This window comes from Magallana gigas, chromosome 6 (assembly GCF_963853765.1).
Source record: "Magallana gigas chromosome 6, xbMagGiga1.1, whole genome shotgun sequence".
Taxonomy (NCBI): Eukaryota; Metazoa; Mollusca; class Bivalvia; order Ostreida; family Ostreidae; genus Magallana; species Magallana gigas.
The window spans coordinates 22,279,703-22,301,168 of NC_088858.1; the positions used below are offsets into that span (position 1 = coordinate 22,279,703).

Genomic DNA, 21,466 nt, shown 5'->3' on the forward strand with positions numbered 1-21,466 from the left:
ACACTACCTGAGGATGCTTCCACACAAGTTTCAGCTTTCCTGGTCTTATGGTTCATGAGAAGAAGATTTTCAAAGATTTACTCTGTATATTCCTATGTAAAACTTCGACCCCCCCATTGTGGCCCCACCCTACCCCCGGGGGTCATGATTTTCACAAATTAGAATCTACACTACCAGATGATGTTTCCACACAAGTTTCACCTTTCCTGGTCTTATGGTTCATGAGAAGAAGATTTTTGAAAATTTCTCGAAAATTTTCATAAATTCCTAATTATCTCCCTTTGCAAAAGGGCGTGATCCTTAATTTTCACAAATTTAAATCCCCTTAGGCTAAGGATGCTTTGTGCCAAGTTTGGTTGAAATTGGCCCAGTGGTTCTTGAGAAGATGTTGAAAATGTGAAAAGTTTACAGACAGACGGACAGATGGACGGACAGACAGACAGACGACAGACAAAATGTGATCAGAATAGCTCACTTGAGCTTTCAGCTCGGTGAGCTAAAAATACTTCTTTTTAATGAGTATTTACCTATTATTTTATTGTATTTTCAATAAAATTAAAACATCACAGAATTAAATTGTAGTGTACAAGTTTAACAAGGATTTGTAGTAATAAAACACAGACTATTTACAGACACAAACTTTCTCACAATCTGTAGATCACATAAAATTTCTCTATAATAGAACAGCGGAGGTAGTCAGACACTATAAGATTATTGTAATCAGGCTGATGTTAAAAAGGAGGGGGGAGGAGGGGGGGGGGGCATCAATGTTTGTACTAGGTCAGTATACAATGATAATCTTCAAACGTACTAAAATCATTACACTTATGACATCCTGGTACAGTAAAAATCACCTGCACAGATCATTGATTTTTTATAAAATTGAACATCATAAAAAGGTACATGAAAAATTTATGTCAAGCTCTTCTTTATTTGAAGATAGAAAAGAACTATGGAAATGGTCACAACCATATATCCTTCTTCAAATTAGCTCCTTTTTATGTGTTTTTCCTCCTCAGTCAATTCATAATGACCACAGTTGCACATTATATATTTCTTCCTATGAAAACTTATCTGTTTATAGTATTACAGCAAAATTTATGCTAATCTGACAGATACATGGGTATATTACATTTTCATCCATTACTTTAACTGCTAATCAATAACTTGATTTCAGAACTCAATTTACATACTGTCAGCAGCGAGTGCACTTCTGTTATTTCTCTTGAAGTCTTTGAATTCTGTAAAACAGTTAGTAGTCCCCGTTAATGAAATAGCTGTTCTATTCAGAAATTCAATAAATAGAAATATGGTAACAATGTATCTGCAAACATACTGTAGATATTATTCTTCCATAAAACTCTAATTAAAAAGACATTGAAATATGTGATTATCATTATGGTAATACATGTAATTTTGAGCAATTTTTTCGCACCATACCCTGGTTTTACTTGAACATTTAAAAAAAGAACATTTCAGATAATGATACAGTTCATGTGTATAAAAAAATGTAGATTATTTAAAACATTCCAAACATTAAAAAGGTTTTTACAATTCAATACAGCCATATTAATGTACTGGTATTTCTGTATGTCTATTGCACATTGAAAATGATATTGATTAGCTTTGAAATTTGCAACACACCAGAAATCCAAACTTTAGCTTGATTGCAACACACTAGAAAACCCAAACTTTAATTCAAGCACATGATATTTGCCATTTCTATTTATTCATGTGTATAACATGCATATCAAAAGAGAATCAAAATATAGAATTAGCCCTTGCAATGAAAACGGTTAAGAATGGGACACTTTCAACAATATAATCACCAGTTTAAAAATTCTAATAAAATGTTCACTGAGTCTTAAAGGGGCATGGTCATGATTTTGGTCGAATTTTATTTTTCTGTTTTGATTATTTACAATGCTTTAGGAATGCATTTCTAACGATCAAATGAAATTTGGGTGCCAGTCGATAAGTTTTAAGCAAGATACAGGGCTCACAATTCTTCGTCATGTAAACAAGGCTCGTGCCCTCTTTTTTTTTTTTTTTTTATACATAGGTTCAATATATCAGTAAAAATCTTTTTCAGGTGATTTGTCTCTCTTTTCATTCATTTTAAGCATAAATAAACAGTTCCTAACGATTAACACATTCATTTTAGGTCTAAACTGGAATTTTTACTTCAACATTCAAAATTTAAACAAAAGCTTTGTTTACATAGGGAAGAATTTTAAGCTCTGTAACTCGCTTATAACTCAACAAATGACACTCAAATTTTGGTTGCCTATTAAAAATGCCTTACTTTAAAATCGAAATAATAATTTATGACCAAAATCGTGACCATGCCCCTTTAAACTCTTGACTTACAAACCAATAGCTGCTCTTAATTTATATCATAGTGTGAAAGTTAAAAATATGAAGTATTAAAGTGTTAATTTTATCATTTATTTCAAAAGAATGTACATCAAATGACAAAGTTGTCCCATTCCTCTCTTAACACAACACAGAAAAAATTCACAACAGTAATTGGTCCCTTGATTGATTGGCTTAACAAAGTTTAAAATACTATCTAAATGTTTAAAAAAAAAAACATCTAAAATCTCAGAATATTTGATTGCTTATTTCACTCTGTATTTCATTAGAGACTGGATTTCTTCTTCTGCTGTCTTGTCCTGTATGAATGATAAACAGATGAATTTTAGGAACAAATGTTAGCTTCAAAAAAACCCCAAACATCTTTAACATTCTATTATGCTTCTCTAGTAAACTCATTCCGTAGGTAATGTACCGGTAGTTAAAGCTTGTAGCTTGAAAAAATGTTTTCAATGCCACAATTCCTTGATCCAAGCTTTCTATATATGGGCATAAGTAACCTGGCATATCTTAATACATAGGAAGAGCATTTGGAATCAAGGACAGGCTAAGAAGTCTTATACAAACAATGGAATCTCAGTGCACAGTGTCAGTCTGTTTGTTTCAGAATTGTTTGAGTGTTGTTTTATAATTATTTCTTTTATATACTTTGAACCCATAAGGACCCCTTCCTGACCCCCTGGGGTCATGATTTGAACAAATTTAAACCATATACATATGTATCATAAAGCCTATTTTGAAGTTTGGATATTATGGGCTACTTGATTCTTTAAATTTCCTCACCATATCTTCCCTCTTTCTTCACTTAATTGTCTTCCCTTTGAAGGGGAACTGGCCCTGGAGAAACATCCAAACCTATTTTCCCTCTTTCCTAATTATCTACACTTCGAAGAGGATCTGGCCCTTCATTTAAAAGAATTTGAATTCCCCCAAGGATGCTTTGTGCCAAGTTTGGCTGAAATTTGCCCAGAGGTTCTGGAGAAGATGAAAAGTTTGCAACGACCCCAATGCTGATGACAACAACATCAACGACGACAGACAACGGACATATTTTGATCAGAAAAGCTCACTTGAGCAAAAGTCTCAGGTGAGCTAAAAACAACTTAATAGTCATGACAAGTTCCTTATATTAACTAATGTACATTCAAGGAGGGCGAAAATCAAACTCCAAACTTTAATTGATGATGAAGATTTTTCCACTGCATTTTTCAAATCATATTTGACAGTATACTACATGTAGTCTGCATGTACTGGTACATGTACTTACATCCTGACTAACAACAGGAATCGCTGCTGCTTTATCCAACCATTCGGTCATCTCTTTATACTGCGACATTTGGTAATAGCACTGAAAAAATCAAATCAAAACATAATTTTCTATTGTGATCTCTATATATGATTAAATATAGAAATTTGAAACTTACTGAAAAAGATGATAATTATCTTACTTTTGCCACATAAAGTAGATTTTCTTTCCATTTTCCTGGGTTTAGACGATCTGCCTGAAAAAAACCCCCATAGTACACTGTACATGTACATGCATATCATATGCATAAGTCAAAGGGGGGTAACTTTAAAATTATGAGAGAAAGAGAGTGAGAGAGAGAAATGCTATTGATTGATGAGTGGAGGAGCAGGGGAATAGATAGGAGAGAGCATAGAGGTGAGAGGGAAAAACTTTTATTATTGTTATCCATATTCAATACTCAGGTACATGTATCTCAATCTTTTTTTTAAACATATAATGAAGCCTTATATTTTTAAATGTCAATTTCTACTAAATCTAGTATATTAGTTGTACAGATAAATTAGCCCTATTTCAGTACCTCAAGGAAATGGGTGAGAGCCTCCTGAGCAGTAGAGGTTGGGGGCGTGGCAAAAAGAGTGGCAGCTGCCTTTCTTTCTATCCAGGAAAGCATGTACACCTGTCAACAAAACAATAAGTAAGTTAGGTATTAGCTTCTCGAATAGAGGAGGAAATAACGTGGAATTGCTTCAATTCTTGGAAGAAAATTTTAACTGATGGTCAATATCTCACAGGTTCATAAGCATGCATTTTGTATGATTAATGAAAAAGATCTTGCTTCTTGATTTTTTGATGAACTGCATTTGCCGATGATGACATCAACATAAAATCAACAAAAACAGCCACAAGAAATTCTAATGATTTAACAGTAAGATTATATTTAGTTCTTTTGAGAAAGTTTCTAAACAAATGGTTTCATTTGTAGAATTGCAAATGCATAATGAAAATAAGGAAACATAGTTTTATATAATTGATGTTTGGGTAGTGCCACCCTCACTCAGCACCAGTACCACCCTGACTGTTGAACCTTACCCCATAGCACCACCTGCCCAGGAGATGGTGGTTGGATGGATCCTGAGGATTAAGTTGTATTGCACGTTCTATATGTTCCTAAAAAAGTCAAAATAGTACACATATATACATCTATTGCATCTTCCCAAGTCAAGGGTTTCTGATTCGCATCGCTTCTCTCGCTTGTGAGAAGTGATGCGGATCAGAACCATTGACTTGGGAAGATGCATCTATTGGAGAGGGTTATACTATGTAAACGGAATTCCAAATTAAATATTGCTATCAGTAGTATTTTGCTTTAATTCATCATTTATGGTAGTGAAATGAACAAAACAATCACTTGGCATTGGATCTAACATACCGGTAATTAAAATTTTCAACTATGTGTCGTTTCAAATTTACCTTGAATACATATCCATTTTTTATCTTTTCTTGCGTAGATTCATAATCCCCTATACTTCCCAATGTAATGGCAAACCTATTTTTTAAAAACAAAATAAGGTCAGATAAGATTTTGGTAATGCATGTAAGGGATTCACAATTCTGAAATGTGCAAATACATTGTGATTTTTTTAAGTCTCAAAAATACTCTGCTCTTGACAAGAAGCCACTCTTGGAAATAAGCCTCTTATTTCTTGCAGCTGGCTATAACTTGAAAATAAGCCTCGGTCATACCAAATTTCTTACCAAATGTCAAAATCTCCAGCATGAGATCTAGTGATATTGCTCCTTATAAAAATCAATAACAAAAATGACTTGAGCTCCAAAGAAAACCAGAACATATGAACTTCTTTTGGTAACACATACAAACTACATTTTTTTTTTTTTTTTTGCAATTCAATATGAACTCTTTTCAATTGCACTCAATCTTTACATAAAATAGTATGTATCCCAAAGCCTGTTATCCTGCTATGCTGTGAATAACAGTACATTTGTAATAAAAAAAAACCCTACCATTTGTGAGCATTGGCACATTTTTCATCCATGGCAACAGCTTTCTGAGACAGGTCTTTGGAAGCATACACTAATTTTTTCTTCTTCTCCAGTTCTCCTCTGCTTCCCTCAATCTGTGAGAGCTGGTAGGTACTTTTGGCTAGTCGCCAACAATATTCAACATCACCTTCAAACTGGAAAAGTAAACAAACACTTTAACACCAAGACTTAATTACTGGATTTGTATATGGCTAATGGTTTTGAATAAGTGTAAATGCTAGTTTACTGCACATTTGCATGTACATGCATTTAATATCTTTGATTAATAGCGACCCACATCAATCCCTGAATTCAACTTAGAATCAGGCAAAATGTAGCTTTGTATATTCATTATCAATACACATGACATGTAATTATAGTATTAATAATAAATGCAGATAATAAACAATAATGAATATACAAAGGAATAGTCAATAAGTGTAAATAAAAGTTTATGAAATAGATTTCTTTAATTTACATTTTCATGATATTTTCTGATACCTTTCATTTACCTTGTCTCTATTGTTCTGCAGCATTTCATAAGCCTTTATTTTTTCCTCGTCAGTTCCATCGAAAAGTTTGTCAACACTTGAAAAGAAATTGACACTGTCGTTGTCATCTTTACTGTCGTTGTCATCTTTTGTTTCTTCTTGTTCATCCCTGCCAATTTTCGCATTCATCTGAGTATGGATTTCTGTTTGAAGGTCATGAAAGTTATGGAACTCATAGTCTGACCTATAAAATAATGCAAGATGACATTAAAATATATCTTGCACTATCTGTGACTAAAAATGACGGATAAGTTAGGCAGACAATCAGATTGGTACAAGTAGGTAAATTTCCTTAAAAGATAAAGCTAAATCTATTTATATTCCTAACAGAGAAGTTTAATATCATACACGATATCATATGTAAAATATCAGACCATGAATTATGAAATAAACTGCAAAGTACGCAATTTGAAAGGGCTGAACAATGTAGAACCAATGGCATTGAAAATACATTTACTATTGAAAGCATTTTGTGCTGTATTAAGAAATGACACGTTTCAGTCCATATCATATATCAAGTTAGATTAGGGGACATGAGGCTTTAAACCAAAAAGTCTTCAAATCAAGCACGTGTTGCAGGAAATCCTGTAACGTGTTCTGAGGAATTTCGAACTAAATTTTGTTACCCTCCGTATGCATCTTCATAAGCCTCGTCATCCGTTTCCCCGCTACTGGAGGCAGTCCCAGAATAGAATGCCGGACTTCTCCTCCTACGAGTGGCAATTTTTTCTTTTAACTCCTCTACCTCTCTCCGCAGAGAAGAAATGGATTCTGATATCAAGCGCAGTTCAGTATCAACATTGGTTGTCAATCGAAAATAAATCACAGATCCGCCAACGCCGACTAATAAACCCATTCCCAAACCCCCCAGAAACAAGGAGTTGTGTCTGAGAAATGTCGACATCTTTAACGAAAGAAGATTGCGGAGATAACTACGACATAAGAGGAGGAGTGATGCTTCGAGATAGATGTAAACACAGTCACCGGATGTGAACTCTGATGTGTTAAAGGGACATAACTCGCGATGTTTATTGTGAATCTCAAGACGGGCTAGACAGTGAGGACAACATCAATTATGCCGTATGTAATGATCAGTACACAGATCAGACTGGTAAACAGAAAGCCTTATTGGTTTTTTAACAAATGTCTTTATCCTGATGAATGTGTTTTTTGCTTTAATATAGTTTTTTACTATAAATTACATTTTTCATACATGTGTATGCATTTCCAATAATTTCAGTGTAACTCATTTTTTTACAGTTACATAAAGATATCTTCATTCCTTTACTAAGCCTATAGATTTTATTGTACATATATATAGAGGATGAACATTTTAATACAATAATGGGGAACGCCTTTGGAGTACACAAAATAATATTATCAAGCAAGGAGCTTTCAACTCCAGGCTGGGATTCAAACCTGGGCCCCTTGATTCTCTACCCAGGTGCTCTACCAACTGAGCTATCTAGCGCTGGTAATCGAACCAGTCTGACTGTCACATTCCTCCCACCTAAAATGATCTTCGTTTCCGAGATCAACCCATGCTCTTCCCTTGGCAGGAGTTCACCTGTCAGTTCCAAGGGATGGTCACGGTACCAAATGTAACAGGATGGGAGAAATAATGAAGGACTAGACAGGGATTTGAACCTGGGTCCCCTGAATCTCTGTCAGGTGCTCTACTAACTGAGCTATCTTGCACCGGCATTCGAACCTATATCTGATCATCACACGACTAAAAGAAAAATTCATTGTAAACCGTTTATTGTACCGGTATGTATGTGATGGTTAGACCAGTTCTAATACAGACTCCAGATATCTCAGATGGTAGAGCCTGACTAGTAGGCCCAGGTTTGTATACCAGTCTGGTCTGTCATTATTTCTCCCTTCTCGTTACAGTTCATCTGGTGCAGTGCCAACCCCTGGAACTGACAGGTTAAGTCCTACCAGAGAGGAGCCTGGGTTGATTTTCAAGTGAGAATCATTTAAGGGAGTAGGAATATGACAGTCAGACTGGTTTGAATACCAGTGCCAGATAGCTCAGTTGGTAGAGCTCCTGGCTTGAGATTCAGGGGTCCAAAATTGGAATCCAGGTCTGGTCCATCATTATTTCTCCCATCCTGTTACATGTGTTTATTAGCATCAACTCAGAAATGAAACATTATTTACTCAGTGTGCAAAAAACTGATAGACTTATAAGTTTTGTATGTATATAACCTTGGGTGTTTAAGTCAGACTCTGAATATATGAAATCTTTAACCCTTTGCATTCAGAGTAGCTGGTCCGCTTAATTAAATTAAACTAGAGTAAATAAGCTGATATAATTAAGAAGTTGTTAATGGCTTATTATCAGCTGAAGCAAATAGATTGCCACTGTGCATTTAGATTCCATTGTTTGTATGTATAAGACTAGATAGCCTGTTTTTTTTACTCCAAATGCTGCTGCTATCTGATCAGAGTTATGACCAATGTTAATCAAGTGAGCAATGTGGCCCCTTGGCCTCTTGTTTAATTACCTTAAATATGCAGATTTTTATTACCGTTACATTGATATAGTGTATGTAGGAAAGGTACAATTAATGAAGATTTTATTAATTAATCTGTATAAATGTGCTGTAGGAGACAGGACCAACAGTGTGTGGAGATGAATGGAGTGACCCAGAGTTGATGGAATATCTGGGTGCCAGACTGACCAAAACTCTGGGAAACAACTTGTGAGTAACTGGTCAGTCTTTTATAAGCCATCCAAGTAAGAAATAAGCAACTCTCTATTTTCTTATGCAATAATGATAAGTCATCCAAGTCTGGTAACTTATGTTTTCTTTCCTATATCTATTTGTAAGATATTGGGGTCAGCATCTATGAAATTCAAGAAAAGACTTATAATGCTTTCAAGAAATAATATTCTTAATTAAATTGGCACGCGCACCATCAAACACGAAAAAAGAAACAGTTAAGTTTCTGCAGTTACAGTAAAACATACAGCAAAGTGGCAGAATGATCAATTTTAATTCAATATATTAAGCATTTATAGTAATTCATTAAAAGCATTAGCAGTACCGGTAATTCATTTTAAGCATTTGTAATGAGCATTAAGGTGTCATAACAGTATTTCACTGAAGGTTCACGTCAAAACATGGCTGAGCCAAAATAATTCCCGAATTTTCCTTTGAATTCGGGGCGGTTCCGCACGCGACAGGAATTGATTTTTTTTATGAGATGAAAAACAATGTGTAAGAGGTCTAACTATCCCATTTTTGTAATAATGCGAGGTCATTTGAATTTTTGATGCGTGTTGTTTCCAGAGGGGGGTGAAAAGGCCCGGGCTTGATTTTCAAGCACGTGTGTAACTTCGAGGTAAACAAAGTCTCATGCCTTGCTGGATGCACGTGTGTATTTTGCTAGAAAATTGTAAATGAAGCGTTGTTTAAAATGATGTCAAGCGGATTTTTTCCAGAAGTTCGTTTTGAATTTTTAATCTGTATCTAAAGTTGTGCAATTTTGGTAAGAATATATAGTAAAATTTAATACTGTAGTGACACCTGCATTAAGCACTAAGGAGAATTAAATTGACAGCATGATAAGTGTGAATTCACGTACTGTAAAAGAAATTGCTGTAACCAAGTTTTACTATATGTTTTTAGATAAGGATTGTCAGAGAACACTTTGTATTTACTACTTAATGTTTACATCATTAGTCATAGAAACTGAATTTTAGTACATGTACTTCAATATTGAAATTGATTTTATGTTACTGGTTTTTTATTTATTTTTATTTATAGTCAAGAATATATTTCTCAAGACACAGTGCGAATTATTCTGAACAAGCTAGAGAAGAGAGGATACAAGCTTAAAGCTATGACTGGCTTAGGACAGACTTGTATTTGGACACTACATAAGGAACTCGATGATGAATGAAAGAATGTGATTTTGTTAACAGATGAAAGCTATAAGAGGGGCCAAAACTAGTTGAAATGGAGATTTATCATAACTCAAAAAGAAAAAAAAAACATTGTTATATACTTGTATATTATACTTAATATATTTATGTGATGATCATTTTCATAATAAAAGATAAAAATAACAGAACTGTCCAAATGAAGAATACCTAAGTTCATGTACATGTACAGTCAAGCTTTTATCTCATGGGGTCTAATAGAGGCTGATGATATGTGGGTACATGCATGGAACCTTGAAATTGAGAGAACAATAAAAATTCTTTGGAAGGAAAGTGGGACTGTTTATTGAAAATATAGAATAGAAAATGCAAAGTAAAAGCTAATGGTAGTTACCGGGTGCATTTTTTTGTGTACAACATAGTCCTTGGGAAGCTGCAGAGGAAAAGTATGGCAAGTTAACTTAACTTTCAGAAGAGTTATTTCCCTTTGCCTAACTATTGGGCTTTTCAGAATCTACATTACCATCAGAATGTTTGCAAAATAGCATGTTTTCATAATAAATTGTAAATATTTATTTAAGAAATAAGGAATTGTCCTTTGAGTATAATGAGGAGATAAAATATGGTTGGGTGATCAAATCTAATAATAAAAGCCCAAAGGGCTTCATGATAGATTTGATCAATACAATGTCATATTTCTATAATTTTCAGCAATTCTATGATAAAATATTAGAAAAGTCATGGACAAAACATTTCAAAATTGATTTGTATAAAGCTGTTATTACAGACAAGGTATTATTTACTTTTTCAGTGTCTTTGTCTGAAAAAATTAATACCCCGGTATTAAATATCTTAAAAGTGAAGATGGTAGGGTATAGAGGATTTTCCCTCATAGTAGGTAATGTATGACCCTTAAACATTACCGGTAATTCTTTAAAAAAATCTGTCATGATCTCTATGGATCAAATAAGGATGAAATGAAGTCACAAATGATCCTGATGCACTTCACTGTTTGCAACTAATGTAAACAGGGTTATTTCCCCCCATGCTTTTTATCACCCTTCTATATACTTACAAACGGTTTTGCAGGCACATAGCATCATTTTTGAAAGTGGGGGGGGGGGGGGGGGGGAGGGCAGACTTGTCCAAAAAATCTTGTTAAGCATTAAAAAAAAAGGAAATCTGTGGGGGGTGGGGGGCAGTAGGTATACTTTTAACTGTTTGTAGGTATACTTTTTCACTTCAATTTCACTGTTTATTTCCTTATTTTCAATTCAATTTTTTGTATGTAAATTTAAGAATCTTAGCTGCTCACTCTCTGAATAGACACAAAGCCTGTAGTTTGTGACAATGATGATGTTGTATGCAGATGCATATAGTACATTAATCATGCACTCTATCAAAACACTGTTACTTCGATTTTCTTGAACTAAGGACATCTTGCAACCACCCTTGTTTTATAGTACTTGGCATGCTTCCTCTTCCTGATTATATTCAAAATTATTTCATTCTACACTTGAAAGCTATGCTAAAACAAAGTTAAGTGAAAGATCAAGGATCCTTGAAATAGCAAAAGGGTACTATAAAAAGTAAAACATGGTTACAGCAAATATGCTTTTAACAGATTCCACACTAACAGCCAAGTCAGTTTCATTCCAACATTCTGATCGTAAATTACTGGTATGTTATAAACTTATTGGGTATAAGGAAAAATATGAATTATGTTTAGATCAAATATATAAAAAGTTAAGTCTCCATTTGCCACTTTGCTTTAAAAGTACCTCACTACACCCAGACTTATACTTTTTAAGACACTACGTTACAAGATGGCGATTTAAATATTTCGTTAAACTGTTTATATCGTCGTATCTCAGTGGTTAAAGTATTGGGCTTCTGAACCGCAGTTCATGAGTTCAAATCCTCCTGGAGTTTTTGTTCATGTTTACTGAATTAAATATTTGAAAATGTAATTTTTCATCCAAAATTGCATTTTTTTGCCTGTTTGACTTAAATACTTCTTTTCCATTATGATATCTATCATAATCATGTAATTTTCTGCTGATTTGAGAAACTATTTCAAGGTGTAGTGAACCATCTTATGCATATTTTACTACGTATATGCCTTACATGTTCTATAATCAGCAAACAAGAAATATTTTTGTAGATTCAATGAAACATTAACTGAAGTTAAAGTTCCTTTATGAAACATCATAGATCTTTGTCTTCCATTTTTTGTAGGAATTAATGAGAATGAGCACTGAATTTTCATCATTATTTAATTATAACTAATTCAAACTTGCATACATGTAACACAAAGGCTTGTTTTAATAGTCACAAATGGTACAGGGTAACGCTTCATAATGATACACAAAAGAAAAACAAATTATACGACATACACTCATACATTACATCTATGTGATTATGAGATATGTCAACCATTTCATTTTGTGTAAATTTAAGGTCATTTCATATTTTTTTTTTTTTTGCAAAAAAGAATAACTCTTCAACAATGTCACAAAATTTTTGTTTACAATTAATTATGCATAAACATTTAACAGCAAAAAAGGAAATATATAATAAAAGAAGGAATTTTTTAATCAACTGTTCCAAAGAAAAATCAAGACATAATTATTTTTAAAAAATCAAACATCTAATGTTAAGTTAGACTAGTTTGAAAGATCACACTTGCAAATAAAAAAGAGCATAATTAAAACAATGTGTTAAAACAAGCATACAGATAAGGACTACAATAAGATAGAAATTTTTGGAGTGTTAATGTATTATGGTATTCCTTTAGAAAATTGATCAGTATTTAGAAATTAGCCTCCCATTCTTATGCATCTTATGCATTATTAAGATTTTAAAACCATGAAATATGATCTTAATTTAAGCTGTTTAAATAACACAAAAGCTCTAGGTCTAATGCTTAGCACATAGGCATGCATATAGGGTAACTTAATCTACCAAGTAAAGGTATGCTTGGTTTTCATACCTCACTTTTAAGTTACAAGAAAAACCAAATACTATATTGCACTGTATTAATGGCACAATATCTGAAACTGATAACAATATATATATAGGAACATTTCCTTTTTGTAACTTTATTTTTTCAAATTAATTATTATTTAAAATCAGTCCAAATTGTATGAATATTGCAAACATCTTAAAGGATGTGCCATATACGTCCCTATTTGTTAAATACAACATACATGTATATATACCGGTATATAATATTCTCTAATTTCCCTGAACATTTTTTAAGTGTTTTAAAATATTATGGTTTTACTTTCCACCCTTTCAATTCAACAACCAATAATGGCAATTCATTGATCAAGAGTGTAAAGCTTCAAAGTTCTGTTAAAATAAGAATGAAATCCTCAACAGATGATTAACCTTTGGATCAGGCAAAATTTCAGTTGTATAGCAAAATGTATATAATAAAAATCAGCAAGTATATACATACAGGAACTGGTATATCAAGGATATATATATATATACATACATGCACAATTAATCAATGAAAGGCAAACCAATCTCGTAAATGACTAGACTGTGTTAAAGTTATCAGTATATTGGTGCCACAATTAACTAATTAACTAATTAATTCAATTTATGAACAGTTCTGAATTTGTGTTGGAAAATATTGCCAATCAATATCAAGAAGATTCATTGCTCTTATATCTTGGTATTTTCCGCTAGATATATTCCATTTACATGTTATGAGGGTTCAATACATACCGGTACATGTATAGTATAAAAAATTAACTTTCAACTGCAACATTAATTGCTACTACAGTTAAATAATTTCAGGAATTAAATTTTCTTATACAATGCTAATTAATTGATCATAGTTTTCCATCTGTATACTTGTATCTATACACATATACAGAAGGTGAAACACACAAAACAAATGTATTGGACTTCTTTCATGCTTAACCAACAACATACCGGTACATGGATACACACACAAATGTGTATTTGTAATCACATTCTATTGCACTTATACAAGGATATGGGTAGCTACATGTATAATCTTTAAAATGCCATACATAAAATTTATCATGGGATCATGTGATCTAGGGTTACTAGTATGTCATATAATGTAAGGCCTGAAGAGATATCTATCAGCTCGATACTGAACAGTAAACATCAAACAGCAAGGAACAACTTCATAGCAGTTATACATAACCCAATAAAATTATCAGAACAAAATGGTTGACAATGTAGTATTCATGAATAAGATAGTTTACAATATGTAGTATTCACTATTCAGTGCCTGTGCATTTTCTCCAAGCAATATTTGTGTCATCATCACATACAGTGTATGTCCACACTACTTAATTAAATGGATAAAACAAATTTTTCTAACAATCACCATATACATTGTAATACTAGTACTTTCATTTCACATACATGTATTTGTTACACAGTTAATATTTTACATAAAGCATAATAGCTAGGTTTCATCTTGGAAGATTATATTCTTATCACTGTTTGGCTCCTTGTAATCATGTTCAGATACCAGCTGTGGTAAATCATCATTACATGTACATGCTTTTGAGGACTCTTTACTCTCTATTACATACATGATCACCCCAGAAATACAGCATTAATTTAGAACTGCATAAGGTCAATCGCTTTACTCATTCAATTTCTACATTTTTTTAACGATCAACTTGTATAGTAAGCAGCAATAAATGGTTTGAAATTACACACACTGATTTACTTTTGATGCCAAACTGGAAGCTAGTAAAATGATACCAATTCGACTACATTTAGACAGAGATGAAATTATTGATGTTTTCAATGGATGGTTTTAACAGATCTCTTCACAAAATTTCCTTCCAAAACAAAAGGTTCATACTGAATACGTTTTCAAAATTTTTCCTTTTTCTTGGATGGAGGGATAAGATGATCGGGTAAATCGGCCGGTAAATCATGGCCTTCCAACTTGATCTTGATCAGATGATTTGCTAAAGCCCACTCGTCCATGTCCAACATTCCGTCTTTGTCGATGTCGGCCAGTTTCCAGATTTTGCCGAGGACAGAATTGGGAAGCTTGCTCCTGACCATTTCCTGCTTGGCTGCAGCTCCGGTGATCTTCCCGTTGATGGGGTTCAGCTTGTCGAAGGATTCGTCATAATCCATCTTGTTTTGGTTCACCACCCATTCTCGCTCGCCTCTTCCTTCATCCACTCCTTCGCCTCGCCCGTACCCAAACATGCTCTGGTTCATGGTATCGAACGCTCCACCTTTGACCTGCGGTTCTCTGGACATGACAGCTTCTTCGTTTGGAATCATCTGCATCAGACGGGCTATGTCCACAGACAACATCTGGTCAACGATTTCTATAAGTTTTGGTTTTAGGGCGTGAAACTTGGTGAAGTCATGATGTGTCAGCTGTTCTTGCATGCGCTTCATGTCTGGGAAATCTCCAAGTGAAATCTGGTGATCTCTCTGTATTCTAGCGTAAACCTCTCCTAGATTCTTGATCAAATCTTTCTTTTTGTTGTCCTTTCCGAACATGGAAGGCATATCTTTTCGGAGTTCACTGATGATGTATGCATGGACCTAGTAAAATGAAAAACATGGAATAAAGATATAAATTTCACTAGAACACATCAAATATGAAATTCAAAAATATATTTATTTGGGACACTTATCAGAATATCAAAACTGAATTTTTTTTTGAAAGTTCTTTAAACTGTGATATAATGTGATCAACCGGATTGGATGTCTGGAATTAAACATATACGATTTTGACAAATTCTTTTTTTTTTCTTTCAATGTGTTAGTTTTTATTCAGCAAAATAAGATGGCACATCTGTTTACTATTTTTTTTACAACTGTTAGGTTGATCTGTCTATATTTCTCACGACAGCTAGAATATCACTTCCCACAATACCTTGTCTATTAAAGATAAACCACTGAGTTTTGTTTGCATTTCTGAGTCCATACTCTGACAAAGGTGGGAATTTTTAACATTCCATAGGCTAATTCGTATGCAAAAATGACTTAATGGGTATGTCCCCATTGTATAAATCATTTACATGAAAGATGACCTAAACTGTAAAGTATCTCAAATATGAGAATTAACTCTTATATTTACTGATTAAATAAATAAGCATCTGACTTTTCATATGTATCAAGATAGTTAATAAATACCATATGCAAGAAATACATTCTGGAACAAGTCTGTGTATGTTAAAAATATAAATTGTGAGAGAAAAATACACTCTCAAAATGAACCCGTATATGGCTTTAATGTTATAATGACACCTGTTGCTTCAATAAATTGAAGAGGCCTTTCTGTTGGTTATAAATTTGAGCTATGGCCACAGGCACTTAATTAACTATCTGGAGCCCATAAAAACAAGTGTAACATTACCCCACCTAGCCAACTACAAGCATATATATTTATCTATTGACTTAAGAGTTGGACCCAGAAAGGAATGCCATTTGGGTGTGGAAATGACGAAGTAGAATAGCTTGTCTAATATATGTAGTTATTTACCAGATATCATTTCATTCAAATTAAATAAAAGTTTGTGATTCTATGAAACTACAAGTATGTTTTGTTGAATACAAGGAAAAATAAAAGTAAATTTAAGAATAAGGAAGAGAAAAACTAGACACCGGTAAACACTTGGTAAAGTAATCAGAAATAAAGTAGGATATGTACACTGTAAGAGTGTGGTTTCACATTACAGAGCAAGATCATTTAGATCATAAAAGGTGTCACTTTACTTTTCTGATTTTAAGCAACCTCAACTGTTTTCAAATTTTCAAACACTAGCGTTTTCTGTTCTGTGCATTGAGATGCATAGGTAAACAACATTGCAGTACAGGTGCACGTACATTTAAAACCTGAACCTATTATATATATATATTTGGTGTAAAACATTTATCATAATAAGGACAGTCTGTCAATATTAGCTAGGCGCTGCATGCACACATACCCTGTCTAGGGTATCGTACTGACGAACAAGGAAATAAATCCACGTGACAGTAGATAATAGACCTACATGGCTCTGATTAAAGGTACATGACGTGTTCTTATTTCAGTATCGAGCAGTTTCGGTCATATTTTTAGAAAAAGAAACTTAACAAGATTCTTTACCAATTATATTATGGACTGGCATCGTAACTACTTGACCAATATTCTTGTCAAAAAATTTCATATGCTATTTGTGTATAACTACGGTATTTATTCAGTCAGCATACTTTTACATGTAAATAGATATTCAGACATTCCAATACAACTTCCCATTAAATTAAGTAAATCTTTAGTCAATTTAAATGCATGTATATTTTCATGTAATAAAAATGGTTGTTCTGAATAAAATTTCCAAGTAATATATACCAAATATATTTGTTAATCTTGAGTATAACTCTATTTCTGACGTAATCTCCTCATCTGATTTCTCACTCAACATTCATTGAAACACATAGCAGAGCTAAAAACAAAACCATTGAGCTTTACAAGCTCCATTTGAAAATCATCTGCACACATGCAGCCATTTTACCCACAACTTATTTCATACGATTGACTGCAATTATAATCAAAGTTGAAAATAAACTTGTTCCCAAAAGTTTCTATCTTTTGAGTTTTTATTTCAATTACTTTAACTGATGGAGTTGTCACATGATTCAAAGTATTAAGTATGTATTTCTTTTAAATTAAAATATTTCACAGTTCAATTTTCTCTTAACAGCATGGAGTGCATGAATTTTTATGAAAGCATTATCAAAAAGTTAATGTAATATACCCGATTAGATACGAGCTTAAATTTGCACATTAAAAACCAGTGCAAAAAGGTTACCAACCTAGCCCTTCATTGTTCTTATCATGCTAGAAAAGTCAAATACATTTTTTAATAAAAAATTTATGGACGAAATCACATCATACTTTAATTCACTCTCAGTTGATGGTTTATTCTGAAATAAATGTGCTTTAAATTTTATCTGAGAATTTTTACATTTACTGAAATTTTACTTCACAATAAAGCATACATTGTCATACAAGACATACAATATAGTTATGTAGATGATCCATTAAATGTCAGATAACCACCTCTTCCCCCTGAGGCTTTCAATCATGATTTTCTTTACATTTCATACCTGCATACCTGAAGACACTAATCAGTTTTCCTTGTATTTACTATTTACATGTTACAATGATAGAACAGCAAGCAGGATTCAGGATTAATATAATATTTATCAAACCCCATTTCTAATGCAATCTGTTTCTTTTCAGAACCAAGGTTTACATCAATCAATGTGTAAACAGTTTATAGAAAGAGGACAAAAGGTTACAATCACTGTCTACATTATATTGTTATTTGTTTCTCGTACCAGTTTTCCATTGAAAAAAAATCTTTGCTTGATTCAAACTCATACTCTGAGTCTCTATTGAAAGTAGAAACTGCAGCGGGCTGAACTATCATTATTAAAAGAGCTTAGCGCACACAGCTACATATTTACATGTTTGGCTAAGGATGGGTGTTGCCTTAACAAATTGATAGGTTGTGGCTTCAACATGTATACCGGTACTCTATACTTGTGATGCTGTGTTGTTTTTCTCCTCAGAAAGCATTGACCAGTCAGACAATCACCAAGTCAAAAGATCATTTACCACTTGCGTATACAAGTGAATTAGTGATAATTTTGACCCTCCCCTCCCAAATGAAACAACATGTATTAAGTATCCAAAGTTGAGACAGCTTCTTCAAGTATACAGTGGGTCTAGTAAACAATCTTGATGATCATGGAGCTTTTGCACAATAATAAGCATATACCGGTAGCATCAAATGTGTCCTGTTGCTAGTGATCAATTGTTTCATTAACGCTTAACTTCCTCTACTGACTATAATATTGATTTACACTGCTATCAAAATTATATCAAGTACATGTATATTGTCTAAACATTTCAAGATAATCTTGGAACTCAGACTCATGAGCATCAATGATATAGATGAGTTCACATTTAGCATGTGTTTTGGCATTGAACTACGTGTAAACAAGCAATTATTTTTGGAGCAGTTAAGGTCAGACGACGCGTTCCTCAATTTTATATAACTTTTACAAGGAATTTGTTAATGGTTTACTACTACTTTGACAAGCTTTCTTGCAAAAAATTAGGGTACCTTACCAGGCATTTTGCAAAATACTAGAGTATGCAATTTCCTATATAATCTTCTTGAAAATATACTTGAATTGCTGATATAAAAATTAATAAATATACACCACAGCGAAATTCACTATGTCGGAACTCTATCTCGGCCAGGGCAGGGCTTTGAACTCACGACCTCTAGAACCTAATCGCTTCTGGTACTAGTGAGCGGCCGCGGTTCTAACCACTCGGCCTTCTAGAAATATAACCATATTCAAGTAAATTTTACTCATTTAAAAAAAAATTATAAAATTAATATTTTTTATTGGAACAAGGAACCTTATTATAACAAAGCATTGTAACATTTAAGGAACCTTAACAAGGAACCTTATTATAACAAGGAGATACAAAAAAGATTCTCGAGGAACATGTCCTCTGACCTTAAAACGTTTCACTGCTTTAGGGCCAATTAGATTGCAAACCTTAATTTTATCTCTATCAAAAACATTCCTTTCATAGATGAGGTTTCTGGTGGGTACAGAAATGATTCCTAAATGTATCTAGGACAGGAAATCAGGCAACTAAATGATCAAATATCACAAATATGGATGTCCAAGGAAACTAACACTACACCATTGTGGAGTTTGGAACTTTTTACACCTGGATACATTAGATAGAAGAGAATGAATAAAATCACAAGTCTTATGAATTTCAAGATAAATTAAGGAATAAGGAATCTTTCTTTGAGTATTATGAGGTGATAATTTCGGTCGGCGTGATCAAACCCAATAAAGCCTGAAGGGCTTTATGATAGATTTGATCAAGCCCAACTGAAATTATCACCTCATAATTTTCAAAGAATGATTCCTTAATACTAATATTTATATATTAATTTTAAACCATCATGCGATTAAATATTTAATTATAAATAAGAAAACCCTGCTGGCGCCTGAATTAGGCGTCATTTAAAGTTAAGGGTTTTATATCCATACATAGTGTTATCACAGGCAAAGACACTGGAAAACGTAAATATAAAGCGATAATATATTATTGTATATATGCTTAATTCAATAAATTCTTTAATCAAAATAGACTACATACCATAAAGAACCACCTTTAGGATAATTATCATCAGACAAAAAATTGTACTTCAATTCTTATTAATATGCAACAATAGTAAATGTGTATAGTAAATTTTTAAAATCATTACCTTTGCTAGTCTAGCTCTTTTTATAAGATCATTCAGCTTCCGTAGTGCTGCATTTCGAGGCAAACTCTGAAGATCTGAAAACAAATCTTGCTCTTCCAATTCAAACAGTTTTCTGTTCATATCAAAATGTAAAGGATTGTCCCAAAATGACCCTATGTAAACCCTTGATACTTCGGGGGTGTGAAGCACTTTTCCTAAAGACCACATCAGAGCTCCATATACTCTCATTAACTGTTGATGGTCCACCATATCAGCCTTGTTTAGGACAATTCGGATTTTATCGTCATAGCCTTTGATGGCATCAATTGCCCTGCGGAATTCATCAGAAATGTCCAATTTGTGTGCATCAAAGAGAAGAATAATTCTGTCTACTCTCTCAGCAAACCATTCTAGTACACCTGCAAATTCATATCCTCTATCCACTCTTTGCTTTTCACCAGAAAGAATACCAGGAGTGTCAATAATTGTCAAACTGTCCAAAACTGGATTATTTACCATAGAACATTGAAATCGGTTCAAAAAGGCATTTCCAAACTTTGTCAGCGGTCTGAATTGTTTTTTAGAGTCCACTACTAGAGCATTTCCTGGAATGACCCCTTCTTGATCCCCAGTCATAACAGCAATAAATCTATCTGTGGTTGGCTCTGGACCAATTCGAATGCCTGGAAAATCTTGTTCAAGCAAATACCTGATAAATGTTGTTTTTCCAGTAGAATACTGTCCTATTAAAAGTATCATCGGCTTGGACTCGAAATCCGGATCTTCAAGGGGCGGGGAGTGAAAGTCATGAAATTGGTAGTACTCTTCAAGCGGTAATAATTTCGTCCTGTATATCTTTTTAAGTCCTTCTGCCACCGTTTCAAAGAATTCTGGCTCCTTGTGACGTTTGTCGCTGCCCGTTAACCACCGCTTCATCTTGAAATTCAGGTTAACCTGTTACAATATTCCCAACTTTCCTTTTGACATGCACCGTCTGTCTATCTGAAACCGGAAATGAGTGTAAAAGCGGAGTGTGCGCAAGCCAAATGACCTC

General features: G+C 33.5%; 3 protein-coding genes across 3 annotated transcripts; 1 reads left to right on the forward strand and 2 right to left on the reverse strand.

The window, feature by feature from the left end:
• Positions 1 to 1,851: 1,851 nt before the first annotated feature.
• LOC105343264 (regulator of microtubule dynamics protein 2) lies at positions 1,852 to 7,120 on the reverse strand. Its single transcript, XM_011450562.3, has 9 exons — positions 6,843 to 7,120; positions 6,178 to 6,400; positions 5,648 to 5,820; positions 5,096 to 5,171; positions 4,715 to 4,792; positions 4,203 to 4,301; positions 3,825 to 3,878; positions 3,644 to 3,724; positions 1,852 to 2,675 (listed from the first exon to the last, which is right to left on the reverse strand). The coding sequence occupies exons 1-9, from the start codon at positions 7,118 to 7,120 to the stop codon at positions 2,622 to 2,624; spliced, it is 1,116 nt and encodes a 371-aa protein (XP_011448864.3). The 3' UTR covers positions 1,852 to 2,621.
• Positions 7,121 to 7,186: 66 nt separating this feature from the next.
• LOC105343263 (GTP cyclohydrolase 1 feedback regulatory protein) lies at positions 7,187 to 10,297 on the forward strand. The gene is made up of 3 exons (XM_011450561.4): positions 7,187 to 7,327; positions 8,833 to 8,927; positions 9,996 to 10,297. Exons 1-3 carry the CDS (start codon positions 7,292 to 7,294, stop codon positions 10,129 to 10,131), a joined length of 267 nt encoding a protein of 88 aa, XP_011448863.1. The 5' UTR covers positions 7,187 to 7,291; the 3' UTR covers positions 10,132 to 10,297.
• Positions 10,298 to 12,369: 2,072 nt separating this feature from the next.
• LOC105343266 (EH domain-containing protein 3) lies at positions 12,370 to 21,447 on the reverse strand. The gene is made up of 2 exons (XM_011450564.4): positions 20,434 to 21,447; positions 12,370 to 15,682 (listed from the first exon to the last, which is right to left on the reverse strand). Exons 1-2 carry the CDS (start codon positions 21,346 to 21,348, stop codon positions 14,987 to 14,989), a joined length of 1,611 nt encoding a protein of 536 aa, XP_011448866.2. The 5' UTR covers positions 21,349 to 21,447; the 3' UTR covers positions 12,370 to 14,986.
• Positions 21,448 to 21,466: the final 19 nt, after the last annotated feature.